We start from the raw sequence: 16,698 nt of genomic DNA on the forward strand, positions 1-16,698 counted from the left end.
ATGACTAGAGGCAAATGTGGAGGGCTTTCGCTCCAGCTCCAAAGCTCTGACACGCAGGTGCATTGCTTGTACCTCAAGCTCTTTAGCATGGGTTTCCACCTCCCTTATACGGAGGGTCAAACGGAGATCCTCCGTAGACCGCCCCGCCAGGAGTTCCCCGGCTGTACCAGACTCAGCTGCTTCAGACTCCGCCGCAGCAGCATCAGAGTCCACCTCAGCTGCATCAGACTCAACCTCAGCCGAGAGCATGTTAACAGGCCCTTTGGCATCCGGCTCCGGCTCAGTCTCCGGCGCCACCCTCACACCCCACCGCCAAGCTGCTCTACAGCTGCCTTTGGGGCAGAAAGGGTGCTCCACCAGCCCTGCACACAAAGCGTCCTTAACCTCCGCTTTACGGGCACTATAGGACACTTGAACATCATAAAAACTAGCAATAATGAGCAAATCCACTTTCCTGCACTTCACCATTTTATCCCATGAAGGCGAAGTAACAAAATCATCCAAAGAAAACTCCATAATCCCACACACCTACTATCCCCACACCAAGAAAACTGCCAAACAGACCAAAACGCACGAAAACAACCACAGAAGAAGGCAGAGGACGAGCCCCCAATTTATGTTACGACCCGTCTAGGGCCAGGCAATAACATGAGTGAGGCACTCACTCCCCGCCACCACTTCCCCCCCAAGCAGCCACAGGAAAAAAATCTGGTCATTACAATGTGATTTATTTACAATGTGAAAAAAAGGAACAACAAAACGGGAGTGTCAACACTTCAGGGTGAGCCAAGGCCAAAACAATAAACAAAACAAATCTACACAAATCCCGCACCCCTGACCTTACCAAAACAAAAGTCAAAAATAAAGAGTCTGACCTCCTTAACTAAGTCAAAACAGGAGAAAACGGGTGATCAAAAGAAACGGCAGCTCACCCCTACCCACTTCCACAACTTTTAAGCCACACTGCAGCTTTGGGGTCCTTAGGAACTAGTAAAGCGCTATACAAATATAGGCCATAAATATGCCTGACAAAAGCAGCATCTGGCTGCAGTTTAAAGACTTTTTTTTTCTTGGTCTTGGTCTCATCTTGGACTTGGTTTAGGAAGTCTTGACTACAAGTCTAGGATGTACTGCCAAATTCTCTGAAACGCAGTATTCGGCACAGATGTTTCTGTATACTATGCCGGCCACTTGGGTATGGCGTTCCATGTATGCCCTGCCTGCTAACATCTTCCACCCTACTGTTTTGTAGTGGATTGTCTCATGGGCATCTTTACACAGCCTGCACCTGGGGTGGTAGACCCCAGCCTCTATGGATCTTGTGCTCAGAGCTTTTTCCTGTGCTGCCATGATTAGTGTCTCTGTGCTGTCTTTCAGTCCAGCTTTGTCCAGCCACTGGTAGGATTTCTGGATATCAGCCACCACCTCTATCTGCCGGTGGTACATACCGTGCAGGGGCCTCTCTTCCATGATGGTTCCTCGTCTTACTCCTCTTTCTTCAGTTTTTGCTGCCTGAGATATTCACTCAGCACGGGGTCAGTTGGGGCCGTCTTCTTGAAGTATTCGTGGATGTTCCTTGTCTCATCTTGGACCGTGGTGCTGACACTCAGCAGTCCCCGGCCTCCTTCTTTCCGCTTAGCATACAGCCTCAGGGTGCTGGACTTGGGGTGAAACCCTCCGTGCATGGTTAGGAGTTTCCTTGTCTTGATGCTTCTTTCTCCTCCTTTGACGAGCTTATTATCCCAGCAAGGTACCTGATTACGGGCAGGGCATAGGTTAGGAGTGGCCAACTCCAGGCCTTGAGAGCCGGTGTCCTGCAGGTTTTAGATATCACCCTGGGTCAACACACCTGAAACAAGTGATTAGTTCATTACCAGGGCTCTGGAGAACTTCAAGATATGTTGGAGGCAATTTAGTCATCAGCTGTGATGGATCAAGCACACATCTAAAACCTGCAGGACACCGGCTCTCGAGGCCCCGAGTTGGCCACCCCTGGCATAGGTGTTGATAGCCCGAATCTTGTTCTTACCATTCAGCTGATGCCTCAGGACTTGCTGACCGTCTGTAGGCACTTGGTGGCTGCAGCTTTCCTAGCGGACTCTTCATGGTTCTCACTTGCCTGTGGGATCCCTAGGTACTTGTAGCTGTCCGCAATGTTTGCGATGTTGCCTTCTGGTAGTTCGATCCCCTCAGTTCTGACTACTTTTCCTCTCTTTGTTATCATCCGACTACATTTCTCTAGTCCGCAAGACATTCCGATGTCATTGCTGTATATCCAGGTGGTGTGGTTCAGTGAATCGATGTCTCATTCCCTCTTGGCATACAGGTTGATGTTATCCATGTACAGGACGTGGCTGATAACTATTCCATTCCGTAGTCTGTATCTGTAGCCAGTCTTGTCCATGATGTCCTTGAGGGGGTTCAGGCCTATGCAGAACAGTAGTGGGGACAGATCCCGCACTTGATGGTGAGTGTTGTCCACCACATCCCCATTGAGCTCCTGATGAAGGCTCTTAGGGTCCTATTGATCTTGTATAGGTCTAGGCAGTCCAGTATCCAGCTGTGGGGCATCGAGTCATAGGCCTTCTTGTAATCAATCCAGGAAGTGCACAGGTTGGTCAGTCTGGTCTTGCAGTCTCGGGCAAATGCTCGGTCTACACATCTGGTATTTTTGCCAATCCCTGTCTGTGTCCCACTCATGTATTGAGCCATGTGCCTGTTCATCTGCCTGATAGGAGCTTCCATGTGGTTCTGAGGCAGGTTATTGGTTGGTTGTTCGATGGGACCGGTCCCCTCTGTGAGTCCTTCAGGATCAGGACTGTCTGGCCTTCGGTAAGCCATTCCGGGTGTCTCTCGTCAACTAGCAGCTGGTTCATTTGTGCGGCCAGGTATTCATGAAGTGCAGTCAGCTTCTTCAGCCAGTAGGTGTGTACCATGTTGGGGACTGGTGCTGTCCAACTCTTTATACTGGAGACCCTTTCTTGGATGTCTGGTACAATCCATCTGTTGATCTCCCGTTCCCTTCTCCTGTCACTCGTAAAGACCCCGAGACACTCAAACTTCTCCACTTGGGGCAGGATCTCGTCCCTGACCCGGAGTGGGTATTCCACCCTTTTCCGGCTGAGGACCCTGGACTCAGATTTGGAGGTGCTGATTCTCATTCCCACCGCTTCACACTCTGCTGCGAACCATTCCAAGGTGAGCTGGAAGCCAAAAAAACCACATCATCTGCAAAAATCAGAGATGAGATCCTGAGACCATCCAAGTGAAAGCCTTCTGCCACTTGACTACGCCTAGAAATTATTTCCATAAAAATTATGAACAGAATCTGTGACAAAGTGCAGCCCTGGCGGAGCCCATCATCCACCAGGAACGAGTACGACTTATTGCTGGCTATGCGGACCAAGCTCTTCCAATGGTTGTATAAGGACTGAATGGCCCGTAGCAATTGGCCAGACACCCCATACTCCCAGAGCACCCCCCCACAGGACCCCTCGAGGGACACGGTCAAATGCCTTCTCCAAGTCCACAAAACACATGCACCCTAAATCCTAGAGATGATGAAGAGCTTATCCAGTGTTCCACAACCAGGACGAAAACCGCATTGTTCCCCCTGTATCCAAGGTTTGACTAACGGACGGACTCTCCTCCCCAGCACCCTGGCATAGACTTTCCGAGGGAGGCTGAGGAGTGTGATTCGCCTGTAGTTGGAACACCCGCACTATACACAGTGCAGGTAGATCACCGCTTTCCCATCCCGAGTCGCCTGACGGTTTGCCAGAATCTCTTTGAGGCAGTCCAAAAGTCTTTTTCCATGGCCTCTCCAAATTCCTCCCACACCTTCAGCCCGCGTTGCGTTCCGCTTGGCCTGCCAGTACCTACCAGCTGCCTCCAGAGTCCCACAGGCTAACCAAGCCCGGTAGGACTCCTTTTGCAGCTTGGTGGCTCACCTCACCTCTGGTGTCCACCATTTGATTCAGAGATTACCACCACAACAGGCACCAACTACCTTGTTCAGCATCTCCATTGCAGAAGCCGCTGCACTGAGCTGCGGCCGCATGGTCCATTCTGACTCAATGTTGTTGAGGATCTCACAGACTTCTGCTAGGCATTCCCAGCACACCCCCACTGTGCATTTAGGTGCACCAGGGTGTCCATTGTCCTCCCCCTCCACCTGATCCAACTATCAATTGACAGCTCAGCCCCTCTCTTTACTTTTAGTGTCCAAACATGTGGCCTCAGGTCTGGTGATCCAGGAGGCCGTTCCACCCAATCACGCCCCTCCAGGTCTTGCTGTCATGGCCCACGTGAGCATTGAAATCTCCCAGTAGGACAACAGAGTCCCCAGGAGGAGCACCCTCCAGTACTCCAAGAAGACTCCAAGAAGGCTGTGTACTCTGAACTGCCACTCAACGCATAAGCACAGACGACGGTCAGGATCCATTCCCCGACCCGGAGGCGAAGGGAACAAACCCTTCCTGAGACAATATTGCACTACTTGCCACTTTTAGTCTTGCACGGCTCAAATTTGTACTGCTGCTCACTCCTGCCACTTTATCTCATGTGAAATTACATTGTCACCCCTCCGACCTACCTCAATACATGTCACTTTTCTATTTCTCTCTTTTATGTCTTTCTGTAAGTATCGACAGGAAGTTGAGCCGCTGGTACTCTGGTGCAGTCAGAACAATCTGGAGCTGAACATGCTTAAGACTGTAGAGATAATAGTGGACTTCAGGAGACATCCCTCAACACTGCTCCATCTCACCATATCAGACCACCCAGTGTCTACTGTGAAGATCTTCAGGTTCCTGGGTATTACTATCTCCCAGGACCTGAAGTGAGAGACTAACATCTCCTCCATCCTCAGAAAGACCCAGCAGAAGATTACACTTCCCCAGTTGTCTCTGGAAGTCTAGTCTTCCACAGGAGTTGCTGATCCAGTTCTACACTGCAGTCATTGAGTCTGTCCTGTGCTCCTCCATCACAGTCTGGTATGGAGCAGCCACTAAAAAGGACAGGTGCAGACTACAGAGGACTTTACGGGCAGCAGAAAGGGTCATTGGAGCCCCCCTGCACTCCATCCAGGACCTGTACCTCTCAAGAACCAGAAAACTGGCAGGGGAAATCATCACAGATTCCTCACACCCTGGGCACAGACCTTTTGACCTGCTGCCTTCTGGCAGATGGTATAGGAGCCTGCAGACCAGGACCACCCAACACAGAAACAGTTTCTTTCCCCTTGCCCTTTCCCTCCTAAACCGTTGAACTGTCACATTGCAACTGCAGTTTATGTACACTCTGTGGTATTCATTTCTGTAATCCTGTATTTCCTGTATATAAGGATTTAGATGTTTTTATATTGTGGTTTATGTATATTGTTCATTGTGTCATTCATATATTGTGTATTTTACATTGTTGTGCTTGAGAGACACCAGCGACCGGAACCATATTCATTCACATTGTGCCTGCATACTTGGCTAATAAATGCATTCGGATTCTGATAATTTTTTTCCCCATTACTTTTATTTCTTGTGGGCTCTCCTTTTTTCATTCATCTTTTTCTTTTAGAAAATATAAAACATAATTTTTCGCTGTTTTTTTTTCTTTTTTAAATATACAAAAGTATATATTCAAAGGGTTTTGTCTTGCAGTTATGCATTCAGACTACACTTTCAAATCATAAATGTTAAATCACCAAGATACAGGACCAAATAAAAATATCACCTTTGTAATACACACATACCTTTGAGTAAAAGACCGGATAAGCCACTGTAGATCGTAAATTTTGAATGGAAAAAACACAAGATGTGTGGTGTTGTCCAAATTTTTGAAACTCCTTGGATACATCACATGGTATGTTGTTTTGTTTCCAACATCTCTTTCAAAGCCTTTTGTGGGCCCACGGTTTATTCTAAAAAGCACAGAGGATATATTGTTCATATTATCATCTATTGGATGATATATGTAGAATGAACATCCATACTGGGGAAAGAAAATATCTTATTCAATTGAGTTTAAAGTTTTAGCAATGCTTACAGATATTTAAAGATAACACATGCATGAAGATTTCAAAACAGTATGTTCTACTCTTACCTTATAACAATATCATGAAAGTCTATCAGTGGTCCATAATGCGATCCATTGAGATTACCAGAATTCCCAACCACAGCACAAGTTCTACAAAGGTCAGGGCTGGATCTTGTGAAATTGACTTTGGGTGGGAAGATCTGAAAAACCTTGTCCACTGTTTTATTGTACAAAGCGAAGTTGCGTCTGTCTGTCTGTATGCCCTGACATAACAAAAGTAATTAATTAATTTGTTGAGTTCACTAGCTTTTTTGTACTAACTGACTATTCTGAGAGTATATTTATTTTAAAAAGAATCCCTATTAGCACTGGAAATGTGGTTAAAAAGATGATAATGACTTGTCTTTGAAATCAGTAAAAAAGTATACATACATACGTTTAAAATACAAAAGTTAACATTTACCTTCCACCAGTTAAATGTATTCTCTGAGATATTGTTTGTGGGTGATAGAAAGGGCTCAGGAGATTCTTTCATAAGTTCACTAAGCCATGGGTCATATTCCATTAAACATTTGTTGCAGGAACAAACACTTTCATTCTGAGGGAGGAAGAAATCCTGGTACACATTTAAAATCCATGAAGCTCTAGAAAAGACTCCAATGGCAGTGGCACACAGCAAGACAAAGAAAACTAATGGTTTCCTCTGAAGCATCTTCACACCTTGATATTCTTGAAAGAGGATCTGATCCGTTCTGTAGATACATTACAAAACACAAGATTTAACAATGTGATAACACATGACCATACAGAATCACGTCATCACGCTGCAAACAAGACCAAACTGTTTATTACCACAATGATACTCAAAACAAGACCTTAGCCTTAATGATAGGATGCAACTAATGTCTACAAACATGCTTGGACTAATTGTTACTTCCACATCTCCAAAAGTTAATTCTGTTCATCTGGACATAGCGTTTTCAGTGGGAGAAACATTTCGTTACTCATCCAAGTGACTTCTTCAGACTCAGCTGACTGCAGGTTTCCCCACTCTTATAAGAAGTGCATTTGCACCATGACTGAAACCGGGCCACTGAAGGAACAATGGGCTGGGAGGTCAGTTCCTTCATCATAATTAAGCAAATTCTCATGACCATTGATCAACAACCACTGATCAAAGCCCACTGATCAATGGCCATGAGTACCATTCACAGAGAGTTGGGGAATGGCTGCAATCACAGCATTGTAAGATGGCGAAACATGTACCCTTAGGCCCCCTCCTCAATTCAGAGATGGTCTTTCCCTTTTACATAAATGGCATTCTTGACTCCCGGCTCAAACCAGTGTTCCTCCCTGTACATCCTCATCATTGAAAGAGTGTCGACTGGCCTGTAGGTGTAAATAGAATGAGGAGTCCTGGCCTGACAAGGTAGCTCTTCTGTGTTATGGCATCTACTTCGCCAGAGGTTGTTTGGTTTCCCCGATATATAAATCCTGGAAATCCTCCTGGCACTTAACAGGGTACACTATGTGTTGGAGTCAAATTGTTAATCCCTCTTCCTTCATGTCCTGTTCTGACAACCCCTCACCTGCCTCATGCTTGGCAGGAATGTGGTCAGAGGATGAGGAGCCAGTCACTGCTGCTCCGAGACTCATTTTCCTTCGCCTCTCCTGCTTTCAGGAAGAAGCACCGTCTGTGGCACGCACCGGCTCTCTTCACCATGCTCAGAACCCTGGACTTCCTCAGCAGCTGCCGAACTCTGTTAATGAGGATTCGCCACCTGCTGAAGAAATCCCAGTGCCAGGATTTACGGTTCCACTCTAGATTCTTCCATCTCAGTGAGTGAGATTGACTCTTTTCCACGAGCTCTTGCTAAGTCTGGAACTACAAGAACAGATTCTGCTGTTTCCAGTTCAGAATTGAAAACAGTTTCTCGTGTTTTTAAAGCTACTGAATGTAGCTACTGAACCAGTGCTGACCAAGGCTGTGGTTTGTAGTTCCACCAATTTCCTCACAGCCGGCTTCCAGAACTGCTTTGTCGCTGCTGCTGGCTCCGCGGTCGACCTCCAGAAGTGTTCCGTTGCCACTGCTGGCTCCGCGGTCGGCTTCCAGAACTTTCTGAAATTTGGTAACGTCGACCTATGGGTTAACTTCCTGAACTGTTTTGGCATGGACTGTTGTGCCGTCAACCTCCGGGCCGGCCCCCTGAACTTTTTATGAATTTGAGTTTGAGTTTCCTCAGCTCCAGTGCCTTTCGTGAACATTTTGCTTTGGACTTGGACACAAAAATACAAGAAAACACAAAAATGCTTATCATGACAGTTTACCTTTTTTCTTAGTTTGTTTTTCCTTCTGATTAATCCTTCAAAGCCGGTCAGAGCAGGCATGCTCCGTTTTGCAAAACTATTTTTAAATCCCGGTAGCACTGCAACCACATAAGCTAGCGCAATCATTTATTTTGCATATGAAACCGAAGGAGTTACTTACATCGTATGCCATCAGCTTGTCCTAGGTCACAGTTTCCTTCTACATATAGCTTTGCAAAACTGCATAAAAAGCGCTTGCAGCAACACAAACATAATATTCCAGAAACACGCTTTGCCAATCCGATCAGCTGTTTGTAACACTTCCTATGTCCATCAGCGTGAACTATCGCATGTCCGCCATGACCTGCCCGAAACCGGAAGTGATGTCATTTTGCGGAAATGTAATTTTTTACTATCAGGGCCTTATGAGCCTATACTGGTGTTTTTAAAAGTTATGTTTGACTTTATGACTTTCTGTGTCGTTTCTGGGATTCTTAGGACTCATATTGCACTGCTAGTGCAATATAGTTTATTTTGATGCATATGCTTTTTTTTTGCAAATTTGCATTATATTTATTTTCGTTTTTCCTGTAGTATATAAAAATTGGTGTATTTCAAAAAGAAAACTATGAACACACTCAAAATAAATTTCCTGCGGTGGGAAACTATTTTGGATTTACAGTTTTGTGGGATAACCCTCTTAAATTTCTCCAACTAGAAATATATGTTAAAAAAAACAAAAACGATTTTAACTTTTTTGTAGTTTATTGCACTTTATGTAGTTACTATGCAATTGATGCAGACATATTAAAATTTGTGCTATAATGTTTGTATTGATGTATATCAACTTGAAATGCTCCCAAAAATGGCACTACAACATGTCATAATATAATATAAGCTCTGGCGGACTTTGTTCTATGGTAGGTCTTAAAGGGTTAAAGTACATAAAGGAAACTGATTGATGTAAAAACAAAGAATTCGTTTTTCTTAGTATTTTTTTTTTGAGAAAAATTAGATCCACATATGATGGCATTCATTTTAAATTTCCATAGAACACTGGTAGTATAATGTCCTTGTAAGTTATATCAGGCCCTTGTAGAGCAAAATTTAGTATTTTGGTCTAGACCAGTAGTTCCCAAACTAGAATACGCATACCCTTGGGGTACGCAAGTGGCTGTAGGGGGTATGCGGGTCGGGGTTGGAGTGAGGATCAAAAATTTTAAAAGCCGAAGTTTTATGTAGCTATCAAATACATGTCCTTGTAAGTTATATCAGGCCCTTGTAGAGCACCACCCTCCGGTGTTCAGCAAAACAATAGCTCTGACAAAATACATAGGTGTCAGTCATTTGGGCAAGTCACGCCCAACAGTTGAAGTTGCCTCCAAGCATTCAGTGCAGCACGAAAATGGACAAGTGGTTAACAAGAAAAGAAAAGAAAAGAAAAGAAAAGAAAAGAAAAGAAAAGAAAAGAAAAAAGGCCCTACCACAGAGACACCGACCACAACAACCAATCAGCTCATATCTGAAGATGCATTTTCTAGTGACCGCACAGGTGATCAACAATGTGTTGTCAGATTTGGATGCTAGCACAGATGTATCTGTGGTCAAAGGAGCTTGCAAAGAAAAGATGTATCTGTGGTTACTAGCCAAGTGGCTAGCATAGCTGGAGCCAGTCATGTGGAAAGTGATGAAGTGTGTGATGCAGAGCGTCAAAGTGGGAGAAAGCATGACAGCTCGGACTGTAACACAACCTCAAAGAAACGCAAATATGATGACAATTATATTTCGCTGGGGTTCACGTGTATAAATATTGGTGGATTTTCCCGGCCACAATGTGTTATTTGTGCAAAAGTATTGTCTCAGAACTCAATGAAACCTTCACTTTTGCGCAGACATTTAGAGACAAATCATCCCCATTTGAAAAATAAACCAAGAGAATATTTTGAGCGACAGCTAAAATCACTTTCAACAAGTAAAACCTGCATTCAGGTGCCAGATCTTATGAATAAAAACAGACTACAAGCATCTTACATGGTCAGTTACAGAGTGGCTAAAAACAACAAACCCCACACTATTGTGGAGGACCTCATTCTCCCTGCTGCTTTAGATAGTAGGGACAATTTGAGGGAAAATAGACGATACAGTCCATTCCATATGGTGGGCGGATCGATCCAAATATCGATAGTATCGATCCCAGGTCGGCATCGGATCGATACTAGCCTGGTGAGATCGATTCTTTACTTTGAGTTCTGCTTGTATGCTATGCTGTGCTTTCGGCAAAAACGAAACAACCAGGTCGCTGGACTCACCGCTCCTGTGTCAGCGAGAGCAGGCACACTTTGCTCCCTCTCCCCCACTCTTATGTTTCGGTGTTGCACTGACACGTCACGTGACTTAGACACTTTGGGGGTTGTTAAGTTGTTTACATATTAATATATATATATTTTTGTTGTTGAGAATTTTAATTGTAATTTTTGTATATAGTTTATCAACAGTATTTGTTTTAATTTGTTTACTGGTTTGCGTGCACTTAAGATTCAAAAAAAAAAAGATCCACCACGGCAGACCCGATGGCATTTTCATGCTTCGCAGCATCATTTATTCTTACAATAATCACACGGTTGCTGTAACAGTACATTCAACGGCTTCAGCTCTCCCGCTGGCAGCCGTACACATCACCACCACCAAACCTGCAGCGGCATCGCAGAACACGCCCTGCCACATACCCCCCTCGCCTGTTTCACGTCACCCCGAGAGCAGGCGAGGGAATCGGCGCCCCATGCCCCAGCCCAGCGATGGGGAAGTGTCCACTCTGGCGGTTGCCCGCGCCTCCAACGGAAGCCCCGGGACTGGCCTGATGGCCACCCATATGGCAAGCAGCAGCGGCGCAGCAGGAGTGGAAGTGAGCGGGGCTCAGAGCTGGGCAGACGGCCCAGGACCATGCAGCCTGCGTGCCAATTCCGAAGTGGACAGGATGCCGCCTTCAGGCGTGGCAGGACCCCCATGCACCTCGACCTCTGTCTCCAGCTTGGCAGGTCCCGCTGGCGCGCCCAGAGCCGCGCGCTGTAACAGTAGCCTACATTCAACGGCTGCAGCCCTCCTGCTGCCAGCAGTACACATCAACAGCACAAGCAGCGCACAGGTTTTAAGCCGGTGTTGTGCCAAAAAGTGATTGTCTGCCAAAAACTGATTTCCAATGTTTCTGTGTATTTTTTATGTGTAATATCTTTACGTATGTTCGTAAATAGACTTCGGTGAACAGGGTTTACAAAGGGGTTATATAGAGAATTAAAACAATATCTGTTTTTCAAGTATCTTTACAACTCTCTGCTATTGTACTTACATTATAACCAATCCGGTCCTTTATCCCCACTTAAAATATTTTTACAGAAATATTGTAATATTTGCTGCCATTTCTGCTGTCCTCTTGGCCAACTTACTCTTACAAAAGACATTTTTAATGTTAATGAGATTTTTTAACTGCGATAAATAAAGGTTATATAAAAGTCACTGCCAAAAACTGATTGCGGCTTCTACCTTGTTACACGAATGTTGTTTGTGGCTCAAGATGACTTTATGTCATCCATGAGGGATGCATTTGACATATGTTTCACATATTATAGCCCAACAAGTTACTTATAGCAGTTTAAATACGAGCAATCAGTTTTTGGCAAATACCGGAAATCAGTTTTTGGCAGACAATCACTTTTTGGCACAACACCGGCAAGGCAACATTGTGGATGCAGTGAAGGTGAGTCCATCTCACCCGCAGCGGCATCGCAGACCGAGCTGCCACAAATAACCAATTCAACAAAAACACACCACAAAGCATCCAACACAAAACACCCCCATACCTGTTTTATTTAATTATAAATAAATTATTTCTCCTAAATTATGTCCTGGGTTTTAATATTAAAAGTTATAGCAATACAGCTAGATGAGTCCACGGATGTGGCTGGCCTGGCGCATCTTCTCGTATATGTGCGCTACATTCATGAAGGAACCATCAAGGAGGACATGCTGTTCTGTAAACCACTGGAACAAAGGACAACTGCCGCAGATATTTTTCAAAAGCTGGACACATTCATGAACACACATGGACTCGTGTGGGACAGATGTGTTGGCATCTGTACTGATGGCGCACGGGCCATGACTGGGAGACACGGAGGTGTGGTTTCGCGTGTGCAAGCAGTCACGCCAGATGCCTCTTGGGTACACTGCAGCATCCACCGAGAGGCTCTTGCTGCAAAGGGAATACCTGTCCGTTTGAAACATGTTTTGGACACGCGTGTAAAAATGGTTAACTTTGTGAAAGCCAGGCCGCTGAACTCCCGCTAATTTGCTGCGTTGTGCAATGAGATGGGCAGCGAGCATGAGACATTATTACTCCACACAGAGGTTCGCTGGCTATCTAGAGGGAAAGTGCTGACCCGTTTCTTTGAGCTGAGGGATGAACTTAAAGTTTTCTTCAGTAACCATCCCTTTGAGCTGTCTGAACATTTGCATGATGAAGAGTACCTTACCTGCCTGGCTTATCTGTGTGATATATTTTCTCGTCTGAACGAGCTCAATCTTGGATTACAAGGCGTTTCTGCAGCTATATTCAATGTTCAAGATAAAGTTGAGGCCATGATAAAGAAGTTAAACCTTTGGAAGAACTGCATGGATACAAACAACACTGAAGTCTTTCCCGTGCTGCATGATTTTCTGCGCTCTAATAATCTCACACTATTAAAAAGTGTAAAGCGCGAATGTAACGTGCACCTTGAGGAGCTGGCGGTGCAGTTACGCCGATACTTCCCAGAGACGAATGGCTCAAATGATTGGATACGTCACCCGTTCACCGCCGTGTCTACTTCGTTATCACCGTCTGATCAGGAGAGCCTAATTGAGATCGCCACAGATGGATCTCTAAAAGTTGAACACGCTCAAAAGACCCTGGCGGATTTCTGGATAGGACTGCGCACTGAACAGCCCGCGCTGGCTAAGCGCCCTGCCAAGACTGATGCCTTTCGCCGCCACATACATATGCGAAAGGGAATTTTCTGCTTTAATAAACATGAAAACAAAATACAGAGCAAGCCTTTGTGGGGAAAACAAGACTCAGCCTTTCCCAAATTGAGCCAAACATCGAAGAGCTGTGTGCCTCTGCTCAAGCACATCCATCACATTAAATAAAGTTCTGTTTAATGAAAGTTCATATATGGCCTTTAAGCTCTCGACAAAACGGTGAATTCTAATAAATCTTTTGATACACTGCTAGTATTAAGTAATAAAGTTCGTTATTAAAATTCTGTCATAACTAAAATATATTAATAAATTCATTTGGTGGTGAGAAATAATAGACTGCAGTATTTATTTTTATGCATGCGGTGTTGCAATGCATTTATAGACACTAATTAAGAGTCGTTCGTAGCAGGGGGTATGCGGCTGAGGGTGACATGTCTCAAGGGGTACGTGGCTGGAAAAAGTTTGGGAAGCACTGGTCGAGACAACCCAAAATGTGATGTCCACATATGTGGACGCCAGGTCCTAAGAGGTTAATGTTATCTGTGTGATTTCAAAGTATCTGTCGCATCTGAAACATGCTCCAACTTGCAGCTGAACTCTGCACTGGTCCAGCTTAACCAATATATCTGTGCAGCAACGCTAACACTGGGATTACCTAATTTGTAATCTTTTTAAAACCATCCGTTTAATCTTATTATATGTAAAAAGAACTAACAGAAATAAACAAAAACACATTGAGCCATCTCCCAAAATAAGAGTACATGACACCCCATTTATAGTAGTGAATCATATAAGTGATCATTCTATCATATGGAAATTAGATCTGTCAATCTATTCAAGACTTTTGATACAAATTAGGACAGAAAGTGTGTCTAGGAGCTACATTTGAGAAAAAAATAAAATAGAAATAATGATAAAATAAAAACTCCATTATAATAACATAGAAAAGAGTTATGTGTCGTTATAAATGTGTTGAGATCAGAAAACACACTAACCTGTTTTATACAAAGAAAGTGGAGAGAGTAGTTGTGAGATGTGATCAGTCTGCAGTCTCTTTCTTGTCTGAAAAACTTTACCTTGTGGTAAAGACTTGCAGTATCCTGCCATACTCAGAACTGCTTCCTCCTTGTGGTGAAGCCCTGTAATTATCTACAGATGTGCAGGAGCTGGACTACAAAAGTGCATTTTCGTTCACTACAGTTCACCTCAATTTTATGATTGGGGGTATATTTTAACCCCCGGGCTTATGGCAAATTTATTTGTAAGAGTTTACCTTTCAAGAGAAGAATTTGTAACTGAATCACACAAATGTGACTCCCTAAGGCTTGCAGCAGGCAATTTTTAGCATCTGTTGTGGCTGTGGTAACAGCTTCTATGAGCGTCTGTTTTTTTTGGAGTGATGGGCAAAAATATTATCAACACAAGTGCATAGTTGTAATGTGTGGATGGGTCACAGCTGTGAGCACAGTGCTCAAACTTTGACTGTCCTAAAATCTCTTCACTCAATCCTCACACCAAGTGTTTAGAAACGATAAGCTTTTTCTCTGCCAAACACATGTTGTGATACTGTTTACATTGGTCTGTGGTGATTTGTAGACACAATGGCTTTAAACATTACACTCTCCAGAATTGATACCTCTGCTTATGAGGATTTTGGTGCCAGTTACTCATTGTTCTGCTTTAACCTGGAAGCTGATGTTGGTCATTCAGGGAATTTGTTTTTTAATTAAAATGAGCAACATAAGGTTAGAAACCCGTTTCAGAAATCGTACAGTCACACTCATTTGTTATTCTGTTTTTGATTCAGTCATTGAGATATCAAACATGAGACAACAACAACAACAGACTCAAAAATGAGTACTATAGGACTAACCAGCGTTGTTAAAAGAAATTAGTAATGGGGACTCATTTTCTGGGTGTTTTAGCATGTGATCAGCTGCCACCAAAGACCATCAGATATCCATGCACAGCTAAGCATTTTGCAATTTGGCATCATTTAAAAACGTTGAAATTTATTTGCTTTAAACAGCAGAAATGAGGCTTTGTTGTTGTAAGTCATTTTTGGAAAAAACAAACAAAAACAGCAGTCGACAGTGCTATACATGACTTGCGCATAATAAGCAAACGAATAATGCAGAAAACAGATTTGAGATAGAAAACTGTTTTTGAAGTAAACAGCTGTACAGGAAGAGTGATTTTTTTATCTTTGTAGAAGCAAAACAGCAAAGTAAGAGGGAATTATATGAGTGTTTTGCCAGCACAGAAGGAGGGAAATGAAAACAGTTCTCCCTTTCTAATTGTCAGGGTTCCTGGGTTGCTTACCCAGTATTTTCAGTTCATTCTTCATGTTCACTGTATTTTTCACTTGTTCTCATTTCCTGTTTTTCCTGTGCCATCTTGTTCCATGCGTCATTAGCCAGATTATGTTCAGCTGTGTACTCACGGGCCTCTCATTATCATCCTCATCAGTCTGTGTATTTAAGTCTTCTGTTCCCACTTGTTCACCATCGTGTCATTGATGTTGTCATTCCTGTGTGTGCTGTATACTCAGTCAGCCATTCAGTCAGTCTTTCAGTTGGCCAGTAAGTCAGCCATCTCATGTTCTGTTCATTCCTCCGTGCTCTGCAATAAATCACCAGTCCTCACCTACCGGCAAGTCCTGCGTTTGGGTTCTTTCTTCCTCGCCTTCACACGCAACCCCTGACAATTCTTCATTCAGAAATGAAATTCCAAAATTCTCTGAGGTGAGTTTATAATTGGGGGGGGGCCTCCCCGAGCCAAACAACACCCGTAGAACGGTGTTCCTTCCTTGGGGAAGGCACAAACTGCGAACTGCTGATACCAAGCCGAGTCTGCTGGGTCCATGTTCTGTACTTCTGTCATGTGATGTGTGCAGCAGTTGAGAAGGACCCAATGTACGGACTCCAGGAGGCAACAAGTGTATTCCAAAAACAGCTTTATTGCTGAAGATAAAATAACTAATCTGAAAATACCAGTAAACTAAACAGGCAGGCTGGCAAATGGACCACACCGTGTGGGACGAGGGAGATCACAACACAGAATGAAGAAAACACAGGGCTTAAATACACAGAGTGAGCAATCAGGGAATGGGAGACAGGTAGGAAACACAGCTGGGACAAATCAGGGCTAACGAGACAAGGGAAGCAAAACCAGATACATTAACATGAGACACGGACATTCAAAGTAAAACAGGAAACATAACACAGAGACGTGGACTTGACAAGGGGATACAGCTGACAGGGGAGACAGCAACTATGGAACACAGAGACATAAACCATAGGACAGAGAACTCTAAGGAACCAAAAGACTAGAAATTATAAATAATATCAA

The 16,698-nt window shown here is 44.0% G+C and overlaps 1 protein-coding gene across 1 annotated transcript in view; it reads right to left on the reverse strand.

Moving 5' to 3' along the window:
* LOC102313983 (CMP-N-acetylneuraminate-beta-galactosamide-alpha-2,3-sialyltransferase 1) overlaps window positions 1–16,446 on the reverse strand; it is a gene marked incomplete at its 3' end in the record, with an annotated part of 23,438 nt that extends 6,992 nt beyond the window's left edge. The window contains 4 exon segments of the mRNA XM_005952526.3: window positions 5,747–5,914; window positions 6,097–6,293; window positions 6,494–6,782; window positions 14,343–16,446. Coding sequence (XP_005952588.2) covers window positions 5,747–5,914; window positions 6,097–6,293; window positions 6,494–6,742 — 614 coding nt within the window.
* Window positions 16,447–16,698: the final 252 nt, after the last annotated feature.

This window comes from Haplochromis burtoni, unplaced genomic scaffold (genome assembly GCF_018398535.1).
Source record: "Haplochromis burtoni strain Fernald_Lab_line unplaced genomic scaffold, NCSU_Asbu1 Contig_1748, whole genome shotgun sequence".
Classification (NCBI taxonomy): Eukaryota; Metazoa; Chordata; class Actinopteri; order Cichliformes; family Cichlidae; genus Haplochromis; species Haplochromis burtoni.